General features: G+C 43.1%; 1 protein-coding gene across 1 annotated transcript; it reads right to left on the bottom strand.

Moving 5' to 3' along the window:
• Positions 1-4,122: 4,122 nt before the first annotated feature.
• Positions 4,123-7,950, bottom strand: LOC137418118 (protein S100-A1-like). The gene is made up of 3 exons (XM_068104104.2): positions 7,912-7,950; positions 7,384-7,542; positions 4,123-4,589 (listed from the first exon to the last, which is right to left on the bottom strand). The coding sequence occupies exons 2-3, from the start codon at positions 7,525-7,527 to the stop codon at positions 4,425-4,427; spliced, it is 309 nt and encodes a 102-aa protein (XP_067960205.1). The 5' UTR covers positions 7,528-7,542; positions 7,912-7,950; the 3' UTR covers positions 4,123-4,424.
• Positions 7,951-24,875: the final 16,925 nt, after the last annotated feature.

The raw sequence follows: 24,875 nt of genomic DNA, 5'->3' as shown, positions 1-24,875 counted from the left end.
TACGAACCGCGCTCTTTGTTTATCACCTACAGCCATACTCGAAAAATCTGAATTAGCCGACGTTGGGGCCCACAAGCATCCGATTAACGGCCGATACGATAACCTTGGTTCATGATAACCTTCAAGTGGCTGCATCAATGGTCAATTCAGCATGTCAAGAGCGCAAGTATGACGAATTAGACAACCGACACAAGCAATTACTAGCTGTGGTAGATGTCTCTTTAATGGACAAGCTGAATGAATTTGATGCAAAGATGGAAACAAGTCATCCGACTTTCAAATTTGCCAGAGATTACATGAAATTTGTGGCTTGGATATGGATGTTCATTCGTGCAACACGGGAAGGCAATTGGAAATTGCATCTAGAATCGCTTAGAGCATTGTGTAAGTACTTCTTCGCACATGATAGACAAAACTATGCCCGCATGGTTCCACTGTATTTGGCACAGATGGAGAAATTGGAAACAAATGATCCTGATTTCTATACATAATTAATGGCTGGCAACTTCTGCGTCTACAAAAATGAAGTCCCTTTCTGCGCAATAGGCCCAGATCATGGCATTGAACAGGAGAACAAAGTCATGAAGATCCTTGGAGGTTTGAAAGGGTTAACACAGCAACCGGCAGCTATGGCCAGATGGTTTCTGATTGCACCTGAGCTAAGTCGCTTGGTCAATGAAGCTGAACATTTGGTGGGTAAAGTCTTCCAGAGATCAGTAAGGCATCATGATTTGTCAGATGCTAAGTTGGAACGGTATGAGGATAATGTAGGCAAATTGAGAGAGGTGCTGAAAGTGAATGATCCATTCATTATTGAAGATGATGAGCTCATCAACATCGTCACACAAGCGATCATGCCAGAGGTAGTAAAACAGGCAGTAATACAGCGAGATAGTGTTGGAGAAGAGATGTTTGAGAAATTTGTTCAAGAGCGTCTTGTAAACCTAGAGCTGAATATCTGGAGTCCTATGAAGAAGGCAAATCTCAAGACTTGGAAGACAGCAAGAATGGTTAAGAAGAGCAAGAAAGCTGTCGCTGTTACAGCAATTAAGAATGAAAGAGCACTGTTCGCCCGCCTCCTTGTTGTGATACTGTCACGGCCAGATATTGACCTGAAGGAGAGCATCAGTGAGTTTGAGTTTGCAGAATATCCTCATTCACTCTTCACTTTTGATGGTATCTTGCGGTCTTGTGTTGCCAAAAGTAAGCTGATGACTATCTTGGAACGTTTGCCTGACCAACAGCAGCTTGTTGTTGCACAAGGAGAGCAAACACAGCATGGCAGAGTCACAATCATTGATGGAATGGCCGTGGTCCAGTCAATGGGGAAACCTACATGGGTGAAAACTTGCTACGATCTCGCCAATCACTTTTTGCATGTCCTCGATTGCAAATCTCAAGGATTTCATGAAGTTCATGTCGTTTTTGACCGATATGACATTCCTAACTCCCTGAAGGAAAGAACACGCAATTTGCGCCTAGGGACAGTGACGATGATGATGATGTTCTTGAAACGTAGCTCATGCGGTCAGCTCCAGATATGTCCAGGTACTTATTTTTGGTTTCCTTGTTTTAAAACCATTTCATGTATAATGGCACTATTGCATACATCAAATGCATGGTGAACACTATATTACTATGACATCATAACTAATTTGCATATGATGGTTTGATAGGTCCCCTTGAATATAATGAAGATATATTGAAAACCCCAGCACAAGACTTTAGTAACAAAAGCAAAGGAAATACCTTTATGTACACGGAAGCATGAACATTTTCCATAGGCTTTTAAAAGGTATGACATATCATACTTGAATAAAAAGCAAAACGATGATTGAGACATGCTTTTTTCCTAGTTTATATGTGATAAATATTAAACTGGAGGTATTGACACCATAATGTATGTATGAGAGCAGGAAAATTTAAAATAGCATTGTAGATGACAGCCAAAATGCTAATTTTTGCATTTTTAATGTGTATTCTATGGCGTCATAGTTCATATGCACAAAAAGGCAGGAAAAAGTGTTCGAAAAAATTGGCGCCAATGTTTTTTTGATTCAGTGGTCATCGTAGATTAGATTCCAGTAGAAATTAGGAAATAAACATGAACGGCCCACGGGAGCCATTTTGGAGACATACGGCACTGCACTAAAACCCTTTGCTATGACACTTGAAATTTAGCTCAGGTGGCTCCTATTTCTCTTGATCATCTTCGAGACGTTTATACACCTTGATTGGAGTCCACCTGTGGTAAATTCATGATTTGGACATGATTTGGAAAGGCACACACCTGTCTATGTAAGGTCTCACAGCTGACAATGCATATCAGAGCAAAAACCAAGCCATGAGGTCGAAGGAACTGCCTGCAGAGCTCAGAGACAGGATTGTGTCGAGGCACAGATCTGGAGAAGCCTACAAAAAAAATTCTGCTGCATTGAAGGTTCCCAAGAGCACAGTGGCTTCCATAATTCTTAAATGGAAGAAGTTTGGAACAACCAGGACTCTTCCTAGAGCTGACCGCCCGGCCAAACTGAGAAATCGGGGGAGAAGGGCCTTGGTAAGAGAGGTGACCAAGAACCCGATGGTCACTCTAGCTGAGCTCCAGAGATCCTGTGTGGAGATGGGAAAAACTTCCAGAAGGACAACCATCACTGCAACACTCCACCGGTCTGGGCTTTATGGCAGAGTGTCCAGACGGAAGCCTCTCCTCAGTGAAAGACACATGAAAGCCCGCTTGGAGTTTGCAAAAAAGCACCTAAAGGACTCTCAGACTGTGAGAAACAAGATTCTGTGGTCTGATGAAACCAAGATTGAACTGTTTGGCCTCAATTCTAAGCGTCATGTCTGGAGGAAACCAGGCACCGCTCATCACCTGCCTAATACCATCCCAACGGTGAAGCATGGTGGTGGCAGCATCATGCTGTGGGGGTGTTTTTCAGCAGCAGGGACTGGGGGACTGGTTAGGGTTGAGGGAACAATGAACAGAGCAAAGTATAGAGATATCCTTAATGAAAACCTGAAACAGAGTGCTCAGGACCTCAGACTGGGCCGAAGGCTCACCCTCCAACAGGACAATGACCCTAAGCACACAGCCAAGACAACGCAGGAGTGGCTTAGGGACAACTCTGTGAAGGTCCTTGAGTGGCCCAACCAGAGCCCTGACTTGAACCCAATCGAACATCTCTGGAGAGACCTGAAAATGGCTGTCCACCAACGGTCACCATCCAACCTGACAGAGCTTGAGAGGATCTGCAGAGAATGGCAGAAAATCCCCAAATCCAGGTGGTCAAAGTTTGTCCTGTCATACCCAAGAAGACTCGAGGCTGTAATCGCTGCCAAAGGTGCTTCAACTAAGTACTGAGTTAAGGGTCTGAATACTTATGTCAGTGATATTTCAGTTTTTTCTTTTTAATAAATTTGCAAAACTTTCTAAAATCCTGTTTTCTATTTGTCATTATGGGGTATTGAGTGTAGATTGATGAGGGAAAAAATGAATTTAAACGATTTCAGCATAAGGCTGCAACATAACAAAATGTGAAAAAAGTGAAGGGGTCTGAATACTTTCTGAATGCACTGTATCTCGGCCAAATTCCATTTGGATGTTGTCGGAGAACCGTTTCACTAATTTCAGTTGTTCTGCAAATTTTCCGTTGTTTGGTGCAAAGAGGTTTAAATCATCCATATACAGTAAATGCATCACCTTTCTTGTTTCTTTGGACATTCTTTTTTTTGATGTTAGTGTGTATCCATGTCCTTTCTCATTAATGAGGTTACTTAGTGGGTCGAGGGGCAGGCAAACAGTAGAGGAGAAAGGCTGTCTCCTTTGAAGATCCCGCATCTCGTAACTTCACTCCTGGTATTTCAATCTTTCCTTCAGAGTGCTGCAGGATTAGAGTGGTATTCCATAGATCCATGGCTTTCTCAATCAGCTTGATTATTTTAGGGTTTATCTTATACATTTGCATGCATTTTATCATCCATGAATGTGGGATTCTGTCAGAAGCTTTTTTTATAGTCTATCCATGCATGTCTATCTTTTTAATAGTCGTGTGTGTGTGTGTGTGTGTGTGTGTGTATTCAGGCAATGGAGTTTACATCAGGCAAGTCTATTGGATCAACAGGTGAAGGTGTAGAAGGGGATTTATTGAAGAGGCAGATGAGTTGTGCAAGAAGGATCTTCACTTCAGGAAGTTTTACTCATTGGACTCTTCCCCTTTTTATTTAAACTTCCCACATCAATTAACCAAATGATTATTCGATGATTTTATTGTGATAAATGTACACCATATACGAAACACCACCATATGACAAATTGATAATATTTTAACTCAATTATTTTTAAATGATGAAAACGCCATTATCAATCTCCGTACAATATTAGATAGAGCAAATTATTACTATAGTGATCACACATTATGGTGGTTCTAGGCCTTTCCACACATATGTTTCAAATCTGCCATGAAGAACTCGTTGCAGGCCACGGACAGGGCGGCCAGCAGGACCGAGTACTCGTTGAAATCCACCTCTCCGTCCTTGTCAACGTCCAAGTCCTCCATTATGCTCTCCACGGTTTCCGCGTTTTTTGCTCCCTAGTGAGGGAATAAGAAATCCCCAACAGAGCTTTCAACGACCTTCCCCGAAAACCCACCATTTTTCCCACCTTACCTGACAGGGGTGTCTAGCCCCACATTGTACTCCACAATACTTATATTACGAGGGCTGATCAGTATGTCTATGGCCTGACAATTAAAAGGTAGGTTTACAGAACAAAAATAAATTAACAAGAAGACGTCATGCAGAGCATGATACTTGCAAAATCCACCCCTCCCTAAAATAAAAAGTTGCCATGGATACATCAAATTGTCCATTTCATTAAGATTAAAATTGACGATCATAATCAAAGCTGAGGTCAATCGGATTAAAATTGATGATTTTTCAAATGAAAATTGATTATTATAGAAGTTTGACCTCAAAAATAGTTGGTTTCCCAATTCAGTGATGCACTATGTAATTGCTGTTTAATTTTCAAGTTAATTGGATGAAAATTGATGATTTTTTCAGATGGAAATTGAAGATTTTAGAAGTTTGACCTTGAGTTGACCTTTGACCTTTTTACCTCAAAATAGTTGCTTTCCCAATTCAGTGATGCACTATGTAATTGCTGTTGAATTTTCAAGTTAATTGGATGAAAATTGATTTTTTCAGATGGAAATTGGAGATTCTCAAAGTTTGACCTTGAGTTGACCTTTGGCCTTTTGACCTCAAAAATAGTTGCTTTCCCAATTCAACGAGGCAATATGCAAACTATGTTTAATTTTCAAGTTCATTGGATGAAAATTGATTATTTTTCAGATGGAAATTGAAGATTTTAGAAATTTGACCTCGAGTTGACCTTTGACCTTTTGACCTCAAAATAGTTGCTTTCCCAATTCAGTGATGCACTCTGTAATTGCTGTTTAATTTTCAAGTTAATTGGATGAAAATTGATGATTTTTTCAGATGGAAATTGAAGATTTTAGAAGTTTGACCTTGAGTTGACCTTTGGCCTTTTGACCTCAAAAATAGTTGGTTTCTCAATTCAGTGATGCACTATGTAATTGCTGTTTCATTTTCAAGTTTTTTTTTTTTGTATACAGAGTCGAGGCTCGTGAAAGAGCTAACATTTATCAAACAAACAAATCAAACAAACAAGCAAACAAAGTATATAAAAAGGGGAGCGGTCGACAAGATGGGGAGAGAAGGGGAGGAAGCACACAAACACAACATTTGAGAGCAGCGACATCGGGAGATGTGTGGGAGCCAGAGGGCCTGGGGGGAGTCAGGATAGGCATAAAACGCAAGGACACCAAGGACTTCCAGGAAAGAAGTCGGTATTTCAGAAAAGTGGTTTGGGGTGAAATTAGCGGGGGTAGAAAAGATCAAGGTTTTGGATGGGGGAAGATAAGAGATGGTGGTGAACAGCCGTTTTAAAGACCTGGAGGGAGGAGTGGGATTGAAGAGAGTGAGGGAGTTTGTTCCAGAGGCGGGAGAAAAGAGGAATGAAGGAGTGAAGGTGAGCAGAGAGTCTTGATTTTGGCAGTTTAACCATAAGAGGGTTGCAGGCAGATCTTGTGTGACCTGTAGGAATATTTGGGGGACAGAGCCCAGAGAGAGCTTGGGGAGCAAGGAGCTATTTGAGCTGACCTCAAAATAGTTGCTTTCCCAATTCAGTGATGCACTCTGTAATTGCTGTTTAATTTTCAAGTTAATTGGATGAAAATTGATGATTTTTTCAGATGGAAATTGAAGAATTTAGAAGTTTGACCTTGAGTTGACCTTTGGCCTTTTGACCTCAAAAATAGTTGGTTTCCCAATTTAGTGACAATGTGCAAATGCTGTTCAACTTTCAAGTCAATCGGATGAAAAATGCCAATTTTAGAAATTGAATCTTAATATTGACATTTGACCTTAGACCTCAAAGTCAATAGGCCTCAAATCTTTCTTATGACCAACTCTACCATTTGGTGAAGTTTCGTGAAGATCGGTATAAAATTGTGACCTGAAGGTGATTGACAGGCAGACAAACAAACCGACAGACAGAATAACACACTCGACCAATCAATGTACTTGAAAAATCTTCGATTTTGCAAGTAATAAATAAAATCGACATTTTTCAACTTCACCTTTTACAAACAACTTCATTGAACTGTCATCTGTATTGTCTTCTCTCCCCTGCAAGTATCTGTTATATCCATTTTACATAGAGCATAATCGAAAATGGATACTTTATAATTTCCTCACTCAGCTGTGTCGTGTTATTGAAAGCCTTAAAATAATGTAATTTCCCTCACCAGGTTTTCCATGACGAAAATGCAATTATCAAACTGCGTACAATGGCTGTCTTAATGATGGAATCCTCTGGAGCTGAATTCTAAATTCAGATGTAACTCTAAACAGTTCACATTACTTAAAAGTATTGCAATATAATAGTAATATTCGATAGGGAAAGGTGCAGGTTATGCATATGCACGTCTGTAATTAGATGCCATTATGATGTCATAGAGAGGTCCCATTTAATTACATTTGTATGATTGTATCACAAACACTGTGTTCATTAACGATCTCATGACGGAGCGAAGCCGAGACTTGATGGTGTTGTTTTGGTGGAAATCCGTTTCGGAGTCACCACAGATGCAATGTGGTGAAACGACAATTAAGTACATTAAAATGGCGGCGCATAGGTGCGGAAATATATTGTGCCAGTCTGAGAATTATTTTGTTGGCTTCCTTCGGTGTGATGTTTCCCAGATGTTGAGCATGTGTGAGATTTGCAGAATAATGCAGAATTGTGATGTGGTGAGTTGTATACAGTGGGGGAGCAAGCGAGGGAGCAAGCAACTTTACCGTCAAGACACCAGGCAGTTCGTTTGTGAGAAGATCCTTCATCTCAGCTTTGCTCAGCTTGTACCTGTCACCCTCTTTGCCAGAGTATTTATGGAAAACAGCGACCATCGTCTCCATGGCACTTTGCAGGTCAGTGCACGACATATCTGCTCCGTAGTACTGTGGGGGAATGGGAAAGTATCAGTTGTAACAATTGACTGATCATCACGTCACATCAAATCAAAATATCTACATCATTATACATCCTGTAAATAAGAAACAATTATAATTTCCATCACCTATAAACAGAAATACTACTATCGTCAATCAGTGTATTTAGCTGCTCCCATGAGGGTATATATAAATATGTACATATATATCAGTCAGCACCATACCCGCCCCCTTATCCCCTTTAACACACCTGCACCTGTGCATGACACTGGTCTCAAGCAAGCACACCCTCCCCCATAACCTCACCCTCCCCCCCCCCTTCCAACCCTGCACCAAACAGGCTACACCATTTGGGCTGAATCGCATCGACATTCAAACCTTGTGTGGTCGAGGCGAAGCAGCAGAAACAAGATGGTCTCGGGCGGCGCTTCTTTATATACGCCAGGAATGAGGCACGTGACGTGCTAATGACTCCCAATGTGAAACCATGGTCCCACAAGTGCTCACCAGCTTACCACCACAACTTGATTTATTCTTCAATGCAACTTTTGCACATTTCGTTCCTGATTTGCTAAAATAGCTGAGCGATTCTCGGTTATTTGAGTTGATCCTGACAATTTATGAATTCTCATCACAAATATTATTTTCTTTTTTTTTCCTGGAAAACAGGATAGTGAAGGCTCCCGAAACGATAAAATGTGTCTCACTAAAAATCTCAGCAAGCAAAGCAATGGGAAAGAGAAAAGGTAGAGGAGGAACATCACACCGCATTATTATGGTCCAATCCCCTACTCAAATTGACCAACATAAGTTGACATCAACACCAGTCTTATTGACAGCACTGATTCTGCCTTGACGCTTCGGCAGAAAGACAATATCAAACCAAAAAAGTGTTTCATATTATAAAGTTTAAGGTTAACAAAGCAGACCATAAATGGACGCAAGGGTACGTATAGGGAAGGAAAGATATACAGTATATTTGGTCTGGATCCCTTTGCTTTCTGTCTGTTGCTCTGCGAAATCAACACAACATAGAGTAGGTAGGCATTAACACCATGGCAGCAGGGAGGCACAAACGCATTACCTTCCAGCCCTCGTCCCCAGCCACAGAATCCCGCTCTGTTTCTCCATCGTTGCCATGGGTCACAGCCAAGCGCGGCCAGGCTAGACCTCCAGAGACCCCCTGGCTTTCCTTTGCAGAGTCTGGTCTCTTTATTATCTACCGATGGTATCTGCATCACTGTCCAGTCTTATTCGCTCAGTGGCATTCCATGAGAACCCATATATGTTGAATGTAATTCCTAAAGGTTGGTTGTGTTTCCACTCCCAGATCATGGGTATGTATAATTCTGACTTGGAAAAGTATCAGTTGGCCAATTCCTTCAAGCGGTGTAAAACCTTGAAACTGAACTCTACTTTGCTGTGGGATAGTACAGGACTAGAGGTGTACTATTGCCAACAGAATGCCCAATTCCTACAAGGCATTTTAGCATATCAGGATTCCCCCAAAACACTGCGATGCGTGCAATACAGTGTTTTATTTCTGGTGGGAAAAATCTCATCGTGTTCCAAACAATTTCAAAGAAAAGTCATCATCACGGTTGCCCTTCGCAGCCGAAGATCACTATTCACATGTGACATGTGACCAATCTGGTAATGTGAATTTGTTTAAAGTGTTGGAGCTGTTGCCCAAGCAACAACCACAAACTGATATAGTAAGCTGGATAATCTGGTGTCCAGGGATATCCAAGATGGCTTAAACACCACTTGCTTCTTCAGTAATCTTCATGAGAGGTGTGTACATGATATATGTGTGTGTGTATATATATATATATATATATATATATATATATATATATATATATATATATATATATATATACATACATATATATAGACTTGGCATTTAATATGGAATATATATTTTTTCTTGACTTGGGTTTACTTTCTTAACTCAGTATATCAATCTGGTGAGTTTCTTTACACTTTGGTGATTTATTTGCGAAAAGAAACATGTCACTGATTGTCTGTCGCAGCAAGAAGTCAACAACAGGATTATATCACAGGTGGCGTGGCAAAATGTACGGACAGGTGCATTTGATGATTGGCTTCACAGTCGGGTATACAAGGGTTGTTGCGTTCTGTATTAGTGGAAAACAACTGCTGCACGTCTCCAAAAGTTATTGCCGCTTCCTCTGGAGATGGTCGGTCAACTCGACAATGCTGTTTGTCATGGAGTGGTGGCTTTACGAAATTACGGCATGAAACAGCGTGCTATTGCTCGGCAGTATGGCATCACTCAAGGTCAGGTGTCAAAGATCCTGAAACGAAATGCTCAGAGGGGTGTCCCTACTCCAATACCGAGGCCAGGACGTCCCCGCAGAACCACAAGGAGGGATGATCGCCAGCTGCACCGGTTAGTCCGCAATGGCCATACCAAGTCAGCTAATCGGCTTGGGGCTGAGTGGCAGCAACTGACAAATGTGCCTGTATCCAGAAGGCTAGTCAACCAACGACTGGTTCAAGCAGGCTATCGTTCCAGGCGTCCCCTGAGAAAGCCACGCCTGACCAGACAACACCGCCAGCGCCGATTGCAGTGGGCCAGAGAGCACCGTCAATGGCAGCCAGGACATTGGAATCATGTGATCTTCAGTGACGAGTCTAGATTTCTGGTCTATCGTCAAAATGGCCGCGTCCGAGTACACAGACAAGTGCATGAAGCCCACAACAAAGATTGTATAGTGCCAAGAGTCCAAGCTGGAGGTGGTGGGGTGACCGTTTGGGCTGCTTTTCATGCAGGGGGCAAAACTGACATGGTTGTTCTGAATGGAAACCTGAACCAGTTCAAGTACAGGGCTATTCTGGAAGAAACATTGCTTCCATTTGCTCGTGCAGCCTTTTGAGGAAACTTTGTCTTCCAAGATGACAATGCACGGCCTCATCCTGCTCGCATGATCCAACACTTTCTTGCTGACCATAGTGGAGAGCATATGGAGTGGCCTGCCATGTCTCCGGATATGAATCCGATAGAGAACTTGTGGGCAGAATTAACGCGTCAAATCGACCACTTGGACCAGCAGCTGACCTCTGTGCGTGAATTGCAGCAGGCTATTGTCACTGCATGGCAAGCGATTCCTGTCCAAACCTTGGCAAATCTCGTGAACAGCATGCCTCAACGTGTACGTGCTTTCCTGAATGCTCGTGGGGGTTACACGAAGTACTGAACTGTAATTTTACTGTCCGTAATCCCAGTCGTAATTTAACTTTTGTTTTTGTTTAAATTTTTTTGGCTAATGTGCAAAATAAAGAGATACTTCTGGAAAACGAACAGAAGTTTAACACAGTACTGTCCATGAATTGAGTTCGATATCAGTTTACATCACTTTCAAGGATCAATTTATTTGTTTCGAAATGTCAAATGTGGTTTTTGTTTCTTTTGAAGGTCACATTAACAAAATCTAGAATAATTTCAACATAATTCCAATGAACTTTTGGTTCTAAGACATCTTGAAAAGTAAGTTCACCCCCACAAAAAAAATATTCCATATTAAATGCCAAGTCTGTATATATATATATATATACTGGTAGGATGGCCTAGATATATGCACATTCACCCTTAAGTTGTCTAGCCTGGGTTTGAATCCTGATTCACCTATTAACTGTCATCCCTGTGTGTTCACATCAATGTGTTCCGTCTCTTGGATGGACCTTAAACTAAACGTCCCATCCGCCGGCATTAGTTGGTTGACGTTAAAGATCCCATAGTGTCCTTTGTGAAGATTAGGCAACCTGTTAACACAATGGCTAAATTCCACATGCCTACCCTATTTATTGCTTATAAGGCAAAAATCTAATTTGTTGTTATTGTTATACAGTATACTCAATAAATTTGGATTTGAGATCAAAAGATGAATATTGTTGCGGTCCGCGGATTAGGATGTTATTTTTACCGAGCGGAGGTATAACCGCGGCCGAACTGTTCTTCCCCGATTCACCCGATTTACCCAAACGTTGGCCGTATCGCGCCACAGCTACTCAATCTGGAAAACTCTAAAGCGACCGAATGCAAAGAGGAAGAAGACGTACAGAAGAGTAACTGGGTTTATTATTATTTACACACATAAGCAAAAAGAAAGCAGTCACGTTTATTTACAGGGGACATGAGACGCAGGTGACACAGTGCAAATTACTAGCTTATACTGACTTAGTTTACTACCCAGGCCAGAACAAACAAAACAAACTCACGTAGGCAACATGGGGAACTTGCAGGCAGGAATGGCTGGAAAGGATGAGCAGGTGGGATCACAGGGCACAGCGAGCGGGTCCACTCCGGGCGGGAAGCGGGGGGGGGGGGGGGGGGCGGCGGCTCCTTGTAAGCCGCTTTACAGCGCACACCGTCAGGGCTTCACGTGGCTGGTTGAAACGGGGCTGCACTCCTCTGCTGTATATCTCGTGTAGCTTGCTTCGTAAAAGCTCCTCGGCTTTCTCTTGGACCCTTCCTTTTCGTGTACCTCTCCACGCAGCTCAGCTCAGCCTTTCTCTCACTTCTCTCCAGCCCATCTCCTTGGGGGACACCCCGCGGCGGGTTATATATGCCCCGCCCCTCAACCTTTGCGAACCTCCCCCAAACGCTCTTCCTCCGCCCTCTCAAAGCAAACCCCTCGTGCTCGGTTGGTTGTTCGGGGCTGGCTCACTCCTCCCCTCTATGACGAGGTGGAGACACGCCCTTCTTTCCCAACCCTGCCTCGTGGCCAATGGTGGTTGAAGAAAACCGCCCAAAATGCAGTTGGCCATTGAAATGAAATTAAAGGGGATCTACTCTTATTTCACTTGGTGCAATGGAGTATTTAAATTAATGGGAGACACAGCCTTACCCTAAGACACATAATAAGATATAAGCTACTGAACAAGGGTTTTATCGTGTCCTGCAATGTGGTGTTTATGGAATAACTACCGAGACGCCCTTTGACCTTCACACTACGGAGGTATTTACAAGGAATCATTACATTTTACAGAGGGTGATATTTACAACAATTTACTATACAATACAACACAAAAAAAAAACACAATCCTCATATCCGCAACAATATGAATGAGGCAAGAGTACAGAAGGTCAGATTTTATGTTTTTGGTATTTCTATGCATAATGACATGTGTTTTACCAATGTAGAACAAGAGTACTTTTTCTGTTCAGTCCCCCCATTTTAGGTAAGCATAAGTATTGTAACAGATTACTGACAGGTGTTTTTTGTTGCTCATGTGTTTATTGTTGTATTGATCATTCATACATAAAAGAGCTGTGAATGTCGAGCCTTGGTTTTAGCCTTTGCTTTTTTACCTTGGGAGTCTGCCTCTGGCGTCAGTCAGCATAAACCAACATTAGGAGCAGAGAACTGTGTATGAAAGAAAATCAAGAAATTTGGAATCTGAAATAAAGGAGGAATTCAATCATAACAATGGGACAACAATTGGTATAGCAAATACAACCATATGAAATATCTTGAAAAAGAAAGAAACCACTTGTGTACTTAACAATAGACAATGGCCAAGTCAACCAAGGAAAACAACTGTCATTGATGACAGAGAATTTAATCATAGCTGTGAAGAAAAATCCTAACCCTAAAACAACGGTCAGTGATATCACCAACAATCTCCAGAGTGCAGGGAGTGAAAGCACCGGTGAGGTTTGGGGGGGGGGGGGGCAATAGGGGCAATGGCCCCACCTTAATTTTTTTCAGTAGTATACAATTAAGATAAAAACATGCCGTATTTAAACATGAGTAACAATAATGAACATAAACTGTATTTGTGATTTCACGTACACTGTAACTCTACTAACAAACGGTAATTTTGGAAGTCAGACCTAGATACCCATTATTAATATTAAGCCCTTGCCCCCCCCCCCCCCAAATAAAGAAGTTAAACTATGTCTATGGGTGAAAGTATCACAATCTACTGATCGCAGAAAATTTTGACAGCAGAATTACAAAGGCTACACTGCAACTTGCAAACCTCTCATCAGCATCAAATATAGAAAGGTCAGATTAGAATTTGCCAAGAAGTACAGACGTGACCCAGTGAGTTCTGGTACAAAGTTTTATGGACAGATGAGACCAACATAAACCTTTACCAAAGCGATTGAAAGACGTTAGTGTGGAGAAAGGAAGGAGATTAACAATATCCAAAGCAACTGGTGGAGGTAGTGTCATGGCTTGGGCATGCATGGCTGCCTCAGAAATTGCCTCGCTCATCTTTATTGAGGATATACCAATGATGGCAGCAGCAGAATGAATTCAGAAGTGCACAGAAACATTCCGATGTACAAGAAAATGCCTCCAAACTCATTCGGCGATGCATCACCATACAGCAAGACAATGACCCAAAACACACTGCCAATGCACCAAGGTGTTCGTCAGGGGGGGAAATGAAAATGCCGTCTGAAAATGGCTACAGTAAAGGCTCGGAAAAGCATCTCACAGGAAGATACAGTACCAAGATTTTAGTAATGTCATTGAGTCACAGGTTTGATGCAGTTATTGCATGCAAGGTATATGCAACCAAATATTAACTATTATACTACTTTAATATACTTTAATGGGGGGAACTGAACATAAAAAGTGCTGTTGGTCTACATGATAAAACATATATGCATAGAAATACCAAGAAATAAAAGCTGATCTTCTGTACTTTTGCCTCATATTCATCTTTTGATCTCAAATCCAAATTTCTTGAGTATATAACAATAACAACAAATTTGACTTCACTGTTCCAATACTTATGCGACCCTGATGTCACCATCACATTGTGCTCTAGTGAGACCATGAGGGGGTACATAATTAAAACAAGCGTTACGCCTAGGTCCCCCGTCGGGGAAGTGATGTGAGTTGACAAAGTGGAACACGCAGAAAACATGCTATGATATGATATTTCGCTCACAAGGGTCAGACAAACATGGAGGCGGCCATCTTGGATTTTGATGTGGCGACCCAATTTTCAATAGCGTTCTTCCTTATGCCGAGATACACCCACACACCAAATTAGAAGTTGGTACTTCGCTTATCTTTCAAGATATTCTTCTCACAAGATTCAGACATACATGGCGGCGGCCATCTTGGATTTTGACGTGGCGACCCAATTTTAAACAGCGTTCTTCCGTGTGCCTAGATACACCCACACACCAGATTAGAAGTTGGTACTTCGCTTATTTTTCGAGATATTTCGCTCAAGGTTCAGACATATATATATGGTGGCGGCCATCTTGAATTTTGACGTGGCAACCCAATTTTCAATAGCGTTCTTCCTTATGCCGAGGTACACCCAAACACCAGATTAGAAGTTGGTACTTCACTTATTTTTCAAGATATTCATCTCACAAGGTTCAGACATACATGGCGGTGGCCATCTTGGATTTTGACGTGGCGAACCAATTTTAAATAGCGTTCTTCCTTATGCCTAGATACACCCACACACCAGATTAGAAGTTGGTACTTCGCTTATTTTTCGAGATATTTCGCTCAAGGTTCAGACATATATATGGTGGCGGCCATCTTGAATTTTGACGTGGCAACCCAATTTTCAATAGCGTTCTTCCTTATGCCGAGGTACACCCAAACACCAGATTAGAAGTTGGTACTTCGCTTATTTTTCAAGATATTCATCTCACAAGGTTCAGACATACATGGCGGTGGCCATCTTGGATTTTGACGTGGCGAACCAATTTTAAATAGCGTTCTTCCTTATGCCTAGATACACCCACACACCAGATTAGAAGTTGGTACTTCGCTTATTTTTCGAGATATTTCGCTCAAGGTTCAGACATATATATGGTGGCGGCCATCTTGAATTTTGACGTGGCAACCCAATTTTCAATAGCGTTCTTCCTTATGCCGAGGTACACCCAAACACCAGATTAGAAGTTGGTACTTCGCTTATTTTTCAAGATATTCATCTCACAAGGTTCAGACATACATGGCGGTGGCCATCTTGGATTTTGACGTGGCGAACCAATTTTAAATAGCGTTCTTCCTTATGCCTAGATACACCCACACACCAGATTAGAAGTTGGTACTTCGCTTATTTTTCGAGATATTTCGCTCAAGGTTCAGACATATATATGGTGGCGGCCATCTTGGATTTTGACGTGGCGACCCAATTTTCAATAGCGTTCTTCCTTATGCCGAGGTACACCCAAACACCAGATTAGAAGTTGGTACTTCGCTTATTTTTCAAGATATTCATCTCACAAGGTTCAGACATACATGGCGGTGGCCATCTTGGATTTTGACGTGGCGAACCAATTTTAAATAGCGTTCTTCCTTATGCCTAGATACACCCACACACCAGATTAGAAGTTCGTACTTCGCTTATTTTTCAAGATATGCAGGTTACAAGGTTCAGACATACATGGCATCAGACATATACATGGCGGCGGCCATCTTGGATTTTGACGTGGCGACCCAATTTTAAACAGCGTTCTTCCTTGTGCCTAGACACACCCAGACACCAGATTAGAAGTTGGTACTTCGCTTATTTTTCGAGATATTTCGCTCACAAGTTTCAGACATATATATGGTGGTGGCCATCTTGGATTTTGACGTGGCGACCCAATTTTAAATAGCTTTCGTCCTTATGCCGAGATACACCCACACGCCAAATTAGAAGTTGGTACTTCGCTTATTTTTCAGGATATTCATCTCAAGTTTCAGACATACATGGCGGCGGCCATCTTGGCTTTTGACGTGGCGACCCGATTTTAAACAGCATTCTTCCTTGTGCCTAGATACACCCACACACCAGATTAGACGTTGGTACTTCGCTTATTTTTCAAGATATGCAGGTTACAAGGTTCAGTCATACATGGCATCAGACATACATGGCGGCGGCCATCTTGGATTTTGACGTGGGTTGCACCCACACACTAAATTCGAATGCGGTCCTTCGCTTACGCATGCATGCACGCACGCACGCACACCGCACGCACGCACGCCCGCACACACGCACGGACGGATGGACGGACACACGGACGGAGGGGAAAGCCATAGTCCCCCTTTCGCTCCGCTGAGCGACGGGGTACAATAATGCGATCACCAACCAGATCCGGACACCACTACCCCGCCTAGCCGAATCTTCTCGATGGGCATCAAGAATGGTCGTGAGACCACGCCCCGAAGGACGATTGGTTGAGAAACAATGGGGCGATGCGACGGCGCTGCACAATTGGTTAGAGTGTGACGTCATCATCGAACATTCTAGCGCTGGAGCAAAAAGGCGAAGCCACCGCCATTTTGCTCTCTCTCGTTCTGGGATTGGTCTCAGGTGGTCGCATTTGCATTATCTCTCTGTCCCTGGCTGGATGCAGGCGGTCGCATTCGCGTGCTCTCTCTGTTCTGGCGTTGGTGAAGACGGACGCATCTCTCTCTCTCTCTCTTGGTGCTGGCTCGTGACGGCTGCGCTTCGTGTCGTGTGCGCCTGGGAAGTTCGGGACGGTCGGAGCTCGGTGCAGCCGAACGAGAAGGACCCGACTTCGCACCATTGCATGTTTTCACGCGCAGGACCTGTGAACAGGGCCGGCGCCAGACTATTTTGCGCCCCAGGCAAGGCGAGCTACTTCCACCCTCCCCCCCCCCCCAATTTTTTTTTGCCAACTTCGATTATTAATTCTCCCGCTTTCCTGACGATGATCAATCCATGCGCCCAACGATGAAATGGCGGCAGCGTTTTGAACATGCCAGATGTGACGTATGGAGAAGGCACATGGGGGCAGGCTACGTCCGTTTCAAACAGGATGTGACGTATGCCACGAAGCGTACATGCTCAAAATTAATCACTTACACTATTATGAACAATGAACTATTATATTTTCCTTTTATTATGTTTTTTCTTAAAACAATAATTTGTATAAAACTGTGACCCTTTAAGGTTCAGTAATGCGCCCCTCTGATGTCTGCGCCCTAGGCGGCTGCCTTGTTGGCCTAATGGTGGCACCGGCCCTGCCTGTGAAGGCCCCAAACTGTCGTGGAGACCGGAGTGAAGTGGCTGCACGACATCCGACATTTATTTTTATTTTATCATTCCCCTTGTTCGTATACGAGTTTGTGTGGAGGAGCCTCAATATAGGAATTAGTTTACCATACATTCATTTTTATGTTATCCTGGCATTATTTTCATGAAATCATTATTTGTGCATTTTCAATCCCTTGTGTTCTGTCTTGTTTATCCGTGGTGGGTTCGATGACACCCAGTGAACTCCGTACAGGTAAGCCCTTGCTACCCCCCACGCATGCCAAAGGTACCGCCATCAATTCGGCTCATACGCCTCGGAGTTAAAGCTCGGTTGGCCATCTATCACCGAAGGGTCTTAACCCCGGAGACACGACAATATGAATGGTAAGACCCCTCATAACTATGTATAGTAAGTACAAGACAAATCGTGTCACATTACAGCCATTGCTACACTATTTGTGAAAAACAAGTGCCGCCTGCCATATGAGCACATTGTCAAGTCATCGGTCGACGGCCAAGGCCAACCTTCGCTGAAAGGGAACCAGAATACCACATACATCTAATATAAATAAGTCCATGTAAATGAAGTGTTTTTTGTATACAGAGTGAAAGCTTGTAGAAGAGTTCGTACACTGAATCGATCAGGATGTAACAGGACAAAATAACAGTCGAGAAAGGTGGGAGGGCAGGGGTTTGGGCGAGGGGGGGGGGGCACTAACAACGGAGTTGGTGGACAAGATAGAGGGGGCTTGAACAAACAATGGGTGTGGGCAGGAATTGGGGACAGGAGAGGACACATGGGTTGGACAAGATGGATACAGAAGGAAAAGATAATGGTTTTGGATGGGGGAAGATTTCAAATGGCGGTGAACAGCTGCCTTGATGACCTGGAGAGAGGAACAAGATTAAAGAGAGTGTGGAAGTTGGTTCCACAGGTGGGAAAGAGACAAACAAATGAGTGGACATGAGCAGTGGTCCTGGATTTAGGCTGTTTTAACTGGAGGGGTTGTTGGTGGACTGCTTGCATCCTGCAGATACCTTGGGGGACAAAGCATGGAGAGGGCAGAGGGTCCAAGACCATGAAGGAGGCGGAAGAAGACAGAGACCACCGACCTGTATGCAATGGCAAACTGATAGGCCCATAGACACAGTTTCATCGTGAGATATTCCAATGATATTAAAAGCCTTAGTTTACACAGCATCAAGCTGACCAAGATGTGAGGCAGGGGAGCCAGACCAGAGCCTAGAGCAGTACTTCATCAAACTGCGGATGAAGGCCTTGTAGGTGGAAAGGAACTCAGGTGTGCCAAGGAAGGACTTTGGACAAAAGAGGATGCCCAGTGAGCATCTGGCTTTGGAGGGCAACTTTCAAATGTGGCTTGCCCAAGAGTGATCATGGTTTTTATTTTATATTTTATATCGTCTTGAATAATCAGAGTAAGTATCCCTCCCTTTATATGGGATCGTTTCTCTGTATGCAACTTCAACATGGGGACTGAAAATTCGTTTGTAGGCTTCTACTGGTATATTATATATATAAAATAGTGGGGTCACCTGTGGGAATCCCACGGGCATTGACGTGTGTAACATTTCGACATCTTCATTTAGTTGCTGCACATTCATTTTTCAAAATGGTTACTGGCAATTTATCAGATCCACAAATGATGTCATCTACAAAATGTATTTACTTCTGATAACATGTGAATGCATGTGCGTGCACATGGGAAATACAGTTTGAAATGAGTGATTACATCTCATGTAAAATGTGACTTCAAGAGCTCAAATCCTCTCCCTCCCCACCCCCATCCCTCCCACATCACGCACACTGCACCGGGGAGGGGATCACCCACACACACACGGGGGAGTGTGTCACACATACATACACACACACACACACACACACACACACGGGAATGGGTCACACATACACATGGGGGATTAGGGGAGTGAGTCACACAAACACATAGGGGAGTGGGTCACACACAAACACATAGGGGAGTGGGTCACACACACACACACGGGGGAGTGGGTCACACACACACACACACACACACACGGGGGAGTGGGTCACACACACATGGGGCAGTGGGTCACACACACATGGGGGACTGGGTCACACACGCATGCGCACACACACACACACACACACACACACACACACACACACACACACACCCACGGGGGTCTGGGTCACACACACACACACACACACACACGGGACTGGGACACACACACGGGGGACTGGGTGTCACACACACACACACACACACACACACGGCGGAGTAACAGTCATTGCCTGGTTTTCTTTGCTTGAGTTGCAATCAAAATGTACCTTTGTTTCTTCAAAAAGTAATTTATGATCGAAGACGTGTTGATTCAGTCTTAAAATGCACATCAGAGGCCTGTCAGAGGCCTATGGACCCCATGACTCTTCTTCATTTTTAAACTTGAATGTATTGAAAACTTTTCGCTTTACAAAGTAAAAATAGATTAAAACCAAACGTTATTAATAAATATTGTATTCCATAGTTAGTTTACATTATTATGTACATTTTTGAAGTACTGTATTGTTTAATTCCATGGTTGGAAAAGAGTGGATTCGCTTTAAACAAACTCTGTACATACACCCCAGGAATATGTAAATATATAATTAGACTTCGGTTTGATCCCGAACTTCAGTATTCAGTCGCTGTACTTTTACGAAGTATTAATATAAATAACGAAGTCCTGGGAACGTTCTCTTCTCTCCTTCCCATCTCTCATTCCTCTCTCTCATTCCCCTCTCTCCTTCGGTCCTTCCCCGTGCCCACATCTCATCCAACCAGTCGACACATTAAAAACGGCTGTTGGAATACATTTCGCCGATTTTCTCAACTTTAGCTGAAACTGAGACTTGAACTTTCCCAACGACTGTGATGGTGAATTACAGTCGAGATAAAGCCGTGAGGGGGCCAAAATGAACTTTATGTTACAGGCCTTTCGAAAATGCATTTCATTCTATAAGCGCCAATTTGATTCACACACCCGCATGAAGAAGTAAATGTATTTTATTTGCCAGATGAAGGGCGCCCCTTTCTTTGTATGAACTTTTCGAGAGCATTACTTGGTTCCTCCTCAGAACACAAGGGTAGTCCAGCATGCACACGATATTTTTTTAATGTCCCTTCTTTTCTATTGTTCGACATTTCTTTTAGCTATGGAATGTCCCTTCTTTTCTATACTTTGCCACATGACACATACCCTTATATAAAGGGGCCTTTTCTTTGCCCCTGGCATCTTACCCAAGAATATACTTGAACACTCGTGTGCGGGGTATCGTGTTCTATGAATTCTCTATAGTTTAAGTGTTGGAAATCACAAGGAATGCATTTTCAAATATCTAAATCCTTAAGTATGAAAATACGGTTTATATCACAAATGCTGAAAGATTTCATGTAAAAATAATAAATAAATATTTTGCAAATAAATAATGCTTCATAATAGAATGTAAAATAGAATGGTGCATCAGATTGTGACGTCATAAGATGACAGACGGAACAGATGCGTGTTTTGTGCCGTTTCATTTTTGACCAAATCACACACTGGGTGTGAGCGCCGACATGTGGACCTCTGTGGTATTTATTGTGGGATTATTTGGCTATTTAAATCTTCTTTGGATATGCAACAATGTTCAACAACAAAGTTATATAGAACCATCGATCCTTATATTGAAAACCATTGATCGACGGCATTGATTTAGGCTGTTTTAACTGGAGGGGTTGTTGGTTGTTTTAACATTGATTTAATCTTGAAACACCTGGAACAACCTCCTGTGGTGATGAAAAGGTATGCGAGGGAGGGGCGGAGGGAAACATTTTGGGTAATTCGTTGGAGTGTCATGTGCACATGAAGGGCCATCCATCTATTGATGATGTACAATGTACATATGGCATGGGTGTGGAAGGGGAGGATCATGATCATCAATGTCATCGTCATTACCTTCGCAAAAGCGGAAGGTTATGTTTTGATCGCTGTGTATTTATTTGTATGTCTGTGTGTGTGTGTGTGTGTATGTTATTCGCATAACTCAAAAAGTATTCAACCGAATTGCATGAAATTTGGTGGGATGATTGGTTATTATACGGGACACATTTGATTAGATTTTGGGAGCAATCGGGTCAAAGGTCAAGGTCAAGGTCACGAAAAGGTCAAAATCGTATTTTTACCATAGCGCGGTCAATTTTTATCCAATTGGCATGCAACTAACGCCAAAATGTTCAGAATTCAATGCCCGATCTTGTGATATACGACATGACCCAGTGAAGACATTACCCTTGTTAGCGGTTGGGGGTCAAAGGTCAGGGGGGTCACGACCTTGCAAAATGTGCGTTTTTTGTCATAACTCGGTCAATTCTTATCCGATTTGCATGAAATCAGCACCAAACTGTTCACTGTTCTGTTCCCTACACTCCCATGCCAAGTACAGAACAGTAGCTGCGGCGAAGGTATGCGCTCCACCGAGTGCCCGTTCTAGTTATCATTGTCAATGTAGATACCAGATTTGTTACAAAGTAACGGAGCGCCGAAAGGTATTCCTGGGCAGGAACATTGTTGGGTATATGGAGTTTGGTTATGGTGGGTGGTTTGGTGGTCTGGATGATTTACTTGTGCTGGGGGTTTGGTGGGCTGGGTGGTTTACTTGTGCTGGGGGTTTGGTGGGCTGGGTGGTTTACTTGTGCTGGGGGTTTGGTGGGCTGGGTGGTTTACTTGTGCTGGATGGTTTACATGTGCTGGATGATTTACTTGTGCTGGATGATTCACTTGTGCTGGGGGTTTGGTGGGCTGGGTGGTTTACTTGTGCTGAATGGTTTACTTGTGCTGGATGATTTACTTGTGCTGGATGATTTACTTGTGCTGGGGGTTTGGTGGGCTGGGTGGTTTACTTGTGCTGGGGGTTTGGTGGGCTGGGTGCTTTACTTGTGCTGGATAGTTTACATGTGCTGGTTGGTTTGGTTGGCTGAATGGTTTACTTGTGCTGAATGGTTTACTTGTGCTGGTTGGTTTACTTGTGCTGGGTGGTTTACTTGTGCTGGATGGTTTACTTGTGCTGGATGGTTTACTTGTGCTGAATGGTTTACTTGTGCTGGATGGTTTACTTGTGCTGGATGGTTTACTTGTGCTGGTTGGTTTGGTTGGCTGGATTGTTTACTTGTGCTGGGTGGTTTGGTTGGCTGGATAGTTTACTTGTGCTGAATAGTTTACTTGTGCTGGATGGTTTACTTGCGCTGAATGGTTTACTTGTACTGTTTGGTTTACTTGTGCTGGATGGTTTACTTGTGCTGGATGGTTTACTTGTGCTGGATGGTTTACTTGTGCTGGATGGTTTACTTGTGCTGGATGGTTTACTTGTGCTGGATGGTTTACTTGTGCTGGATGGTTTACTTGTGCTGGGTGGTTTACTTGTGCTGGATGGTTTACTTGTGCTGGATGGTTTACTTGTGCTGGATGGTTTACTTGTGCTGGATGGTTTACTTGTGCTGGATGGTTTACTTGTGCTGGATGGTTTACTTGTGCTGGATGGTTTACTTGTGCTGGATGGTTTACTTGTGCTGAATGGTTTACTTGTGCTGGATGGTTTACTTGTGCTGGATGGTTTTCTTGTGCTGGATGGTTTACTTGTGCTGAATGGTTTACTTGTGCTGGTTGGTTTACTTGTGCTGGATGGTTTACTTGTGCTGGATGGTTTACTTGTGCTGGATGGTTTACTTGTGCTGGATGGTTTACTTGTGCTGGATGGTTTACTTGTGCTGGATGGTTTACTTGTGCTGAATGGTTTACTTGTGCTGGATGATTTGCTTGTGCTGAATGGTTTACATGTGCTGGATGGTTTACTTGTGCTGAATGGTTTACTTGTGCTGGATGATTTGCTTGTGCTGGATGGTTTACTTGTGCTGGATGGTTTACTTGTGCTGGATGATTTGCTTGTGCTGGATGGTTTGCTTGTGCTGAATGGTTTACTTGTGCTGGATGATTTGCTTGTGCTGAATGGTTTACATGTGCTGGATGGTTTACTTGTGCTGAATGGTTTACTTGTGCTGGATGATTTGCTTGTGCTGGATGGTTTACTTGTGCTGAATGGTTTACTTGTGCTGGATGGTTTACTTGTGGTGAATGGTTTACTTGTGCTGGATGGTTTACTTGTGCTGAATGGTTTACTTGTGCTGGATGGTTTACTTGTGCTGGATGGTTTACTTGTGCTGGATGGTTTACTTGTGCTGAATGGTTTACTTGTGCTGAATGGTTTACTTGTGCTGGATGGTTTACTTGTGCTGAATGGTTTACTTGTGCTGGATGGTTTACTTGTGCTGGTTGGTTTACTTGTGCTGGATGGTTTACTTGTGCTGGATGGTTTACTTGTGCTGGATGGTTTACTTGTGCTGGATGGTTTACTTGTGCTGGTTGGTTTACTTGTGCTGGATGGTTTACTTGTGCTGGATGGTTTACTTGTGCTGGATGGTTTACTTGTGCTGGATGGTTTACTTGTGCTGGTTGGTTTGGTTGTGCTGGTTGGTTTGGTTGTGCTGGATGGTTTACTTGTGCTGGTTGGTTTGGTTGTGCTGGATGGTTTACTTGTGCTGGGTGGTTTACTTGTGCTGAATGGTTTACTTGTGCTGGATGGTTTACTTGTGCTGGTTGGTTTGGTTGTGCTGGTTGGTTTGGTTGTGCTGGATGGTTTAATTGTGCTGGATGGTTTACTTGTGCTGGATGGTTTACTTGTGCTGGATGGTTTACTTGTGCTGGATGGTTTACTTGTGCTGGTTGGTTTGGTTGTGCTGGATGGTTTACTTGTGCTGGATGGTTTACTTGTGCTGGACGGTTTACTTGTGCTGGATGGTTTACTTGTGCTGGATGGTTTACTTGTGCTGGATGGTTTACTTGTGCTGGATGGTTTACTTGTGCTGGTTGGTTTGGTTGTGCTGGTTGGTTTGGTTGTGCTGGATGGTTTACTTGTGCTGGTTGGTTTGGTTGTGCTGGATGGTTTACTTGTGCTGGGTGGTTTACTTGTGCTGGGTGGTTTACTTGTGCTGAATGGTTTACTTGTGCTGGATGGTTTACTTGTGCTGGTTGGTTTGGTTGTGCTGGTTGGTTTGGTTGTGCTGGATGGTTTAATTGTGCTGGATGGTTTACTTGTGCTGAATGGTTTACTTGTGCTGGATGGTTTACTTGTGCTGGATGGTTTACTTGTGCTGGTTGGTTTGGTTGTGCTGGATGGTTTACTTGTGCTGGATGGTTTACTTGTGCTGGACGGTTTACTTGTGCTGGATGGTTTACTTGTGCTGAATGGTTTACTTGTGCTGGTT

This window comes from Myxine glutinosa, chromosome 7, assembly GCF_964187855.1.
Source record: "Myxine glutinosa chromosome 7, kmMyxGlut1.1, whole genome shotgun sequence".
Lineage (NCBI taxonomy): Eukaryota > Metazoa > Chordata > Myxini > Myxiniformes > Myxinidae > Myxine > Myxine glutinosa.
The sequence above is the reverse complement of the archived record's forward strand: the minus strand, read 5'-3'. Positions and strand labels throughout refer to the sequence as shown.

Coding starts and splice junctions, on each gene's coding strand:
- LOC137418118 (XM_068104104.2), bottom strand. CDS start 7,527: ATGTCGTGCACTGACCTGCAAAGTGCCATGGAGACGATGGTCGCTGTT. Junction 4,590..7,383: donor AACTGCCTGGTGTCTTGACG/GTAAAGTTGCTT, acceptor TTCCCTCACTAG/GGAGCAAAAAACGCGGAAAC.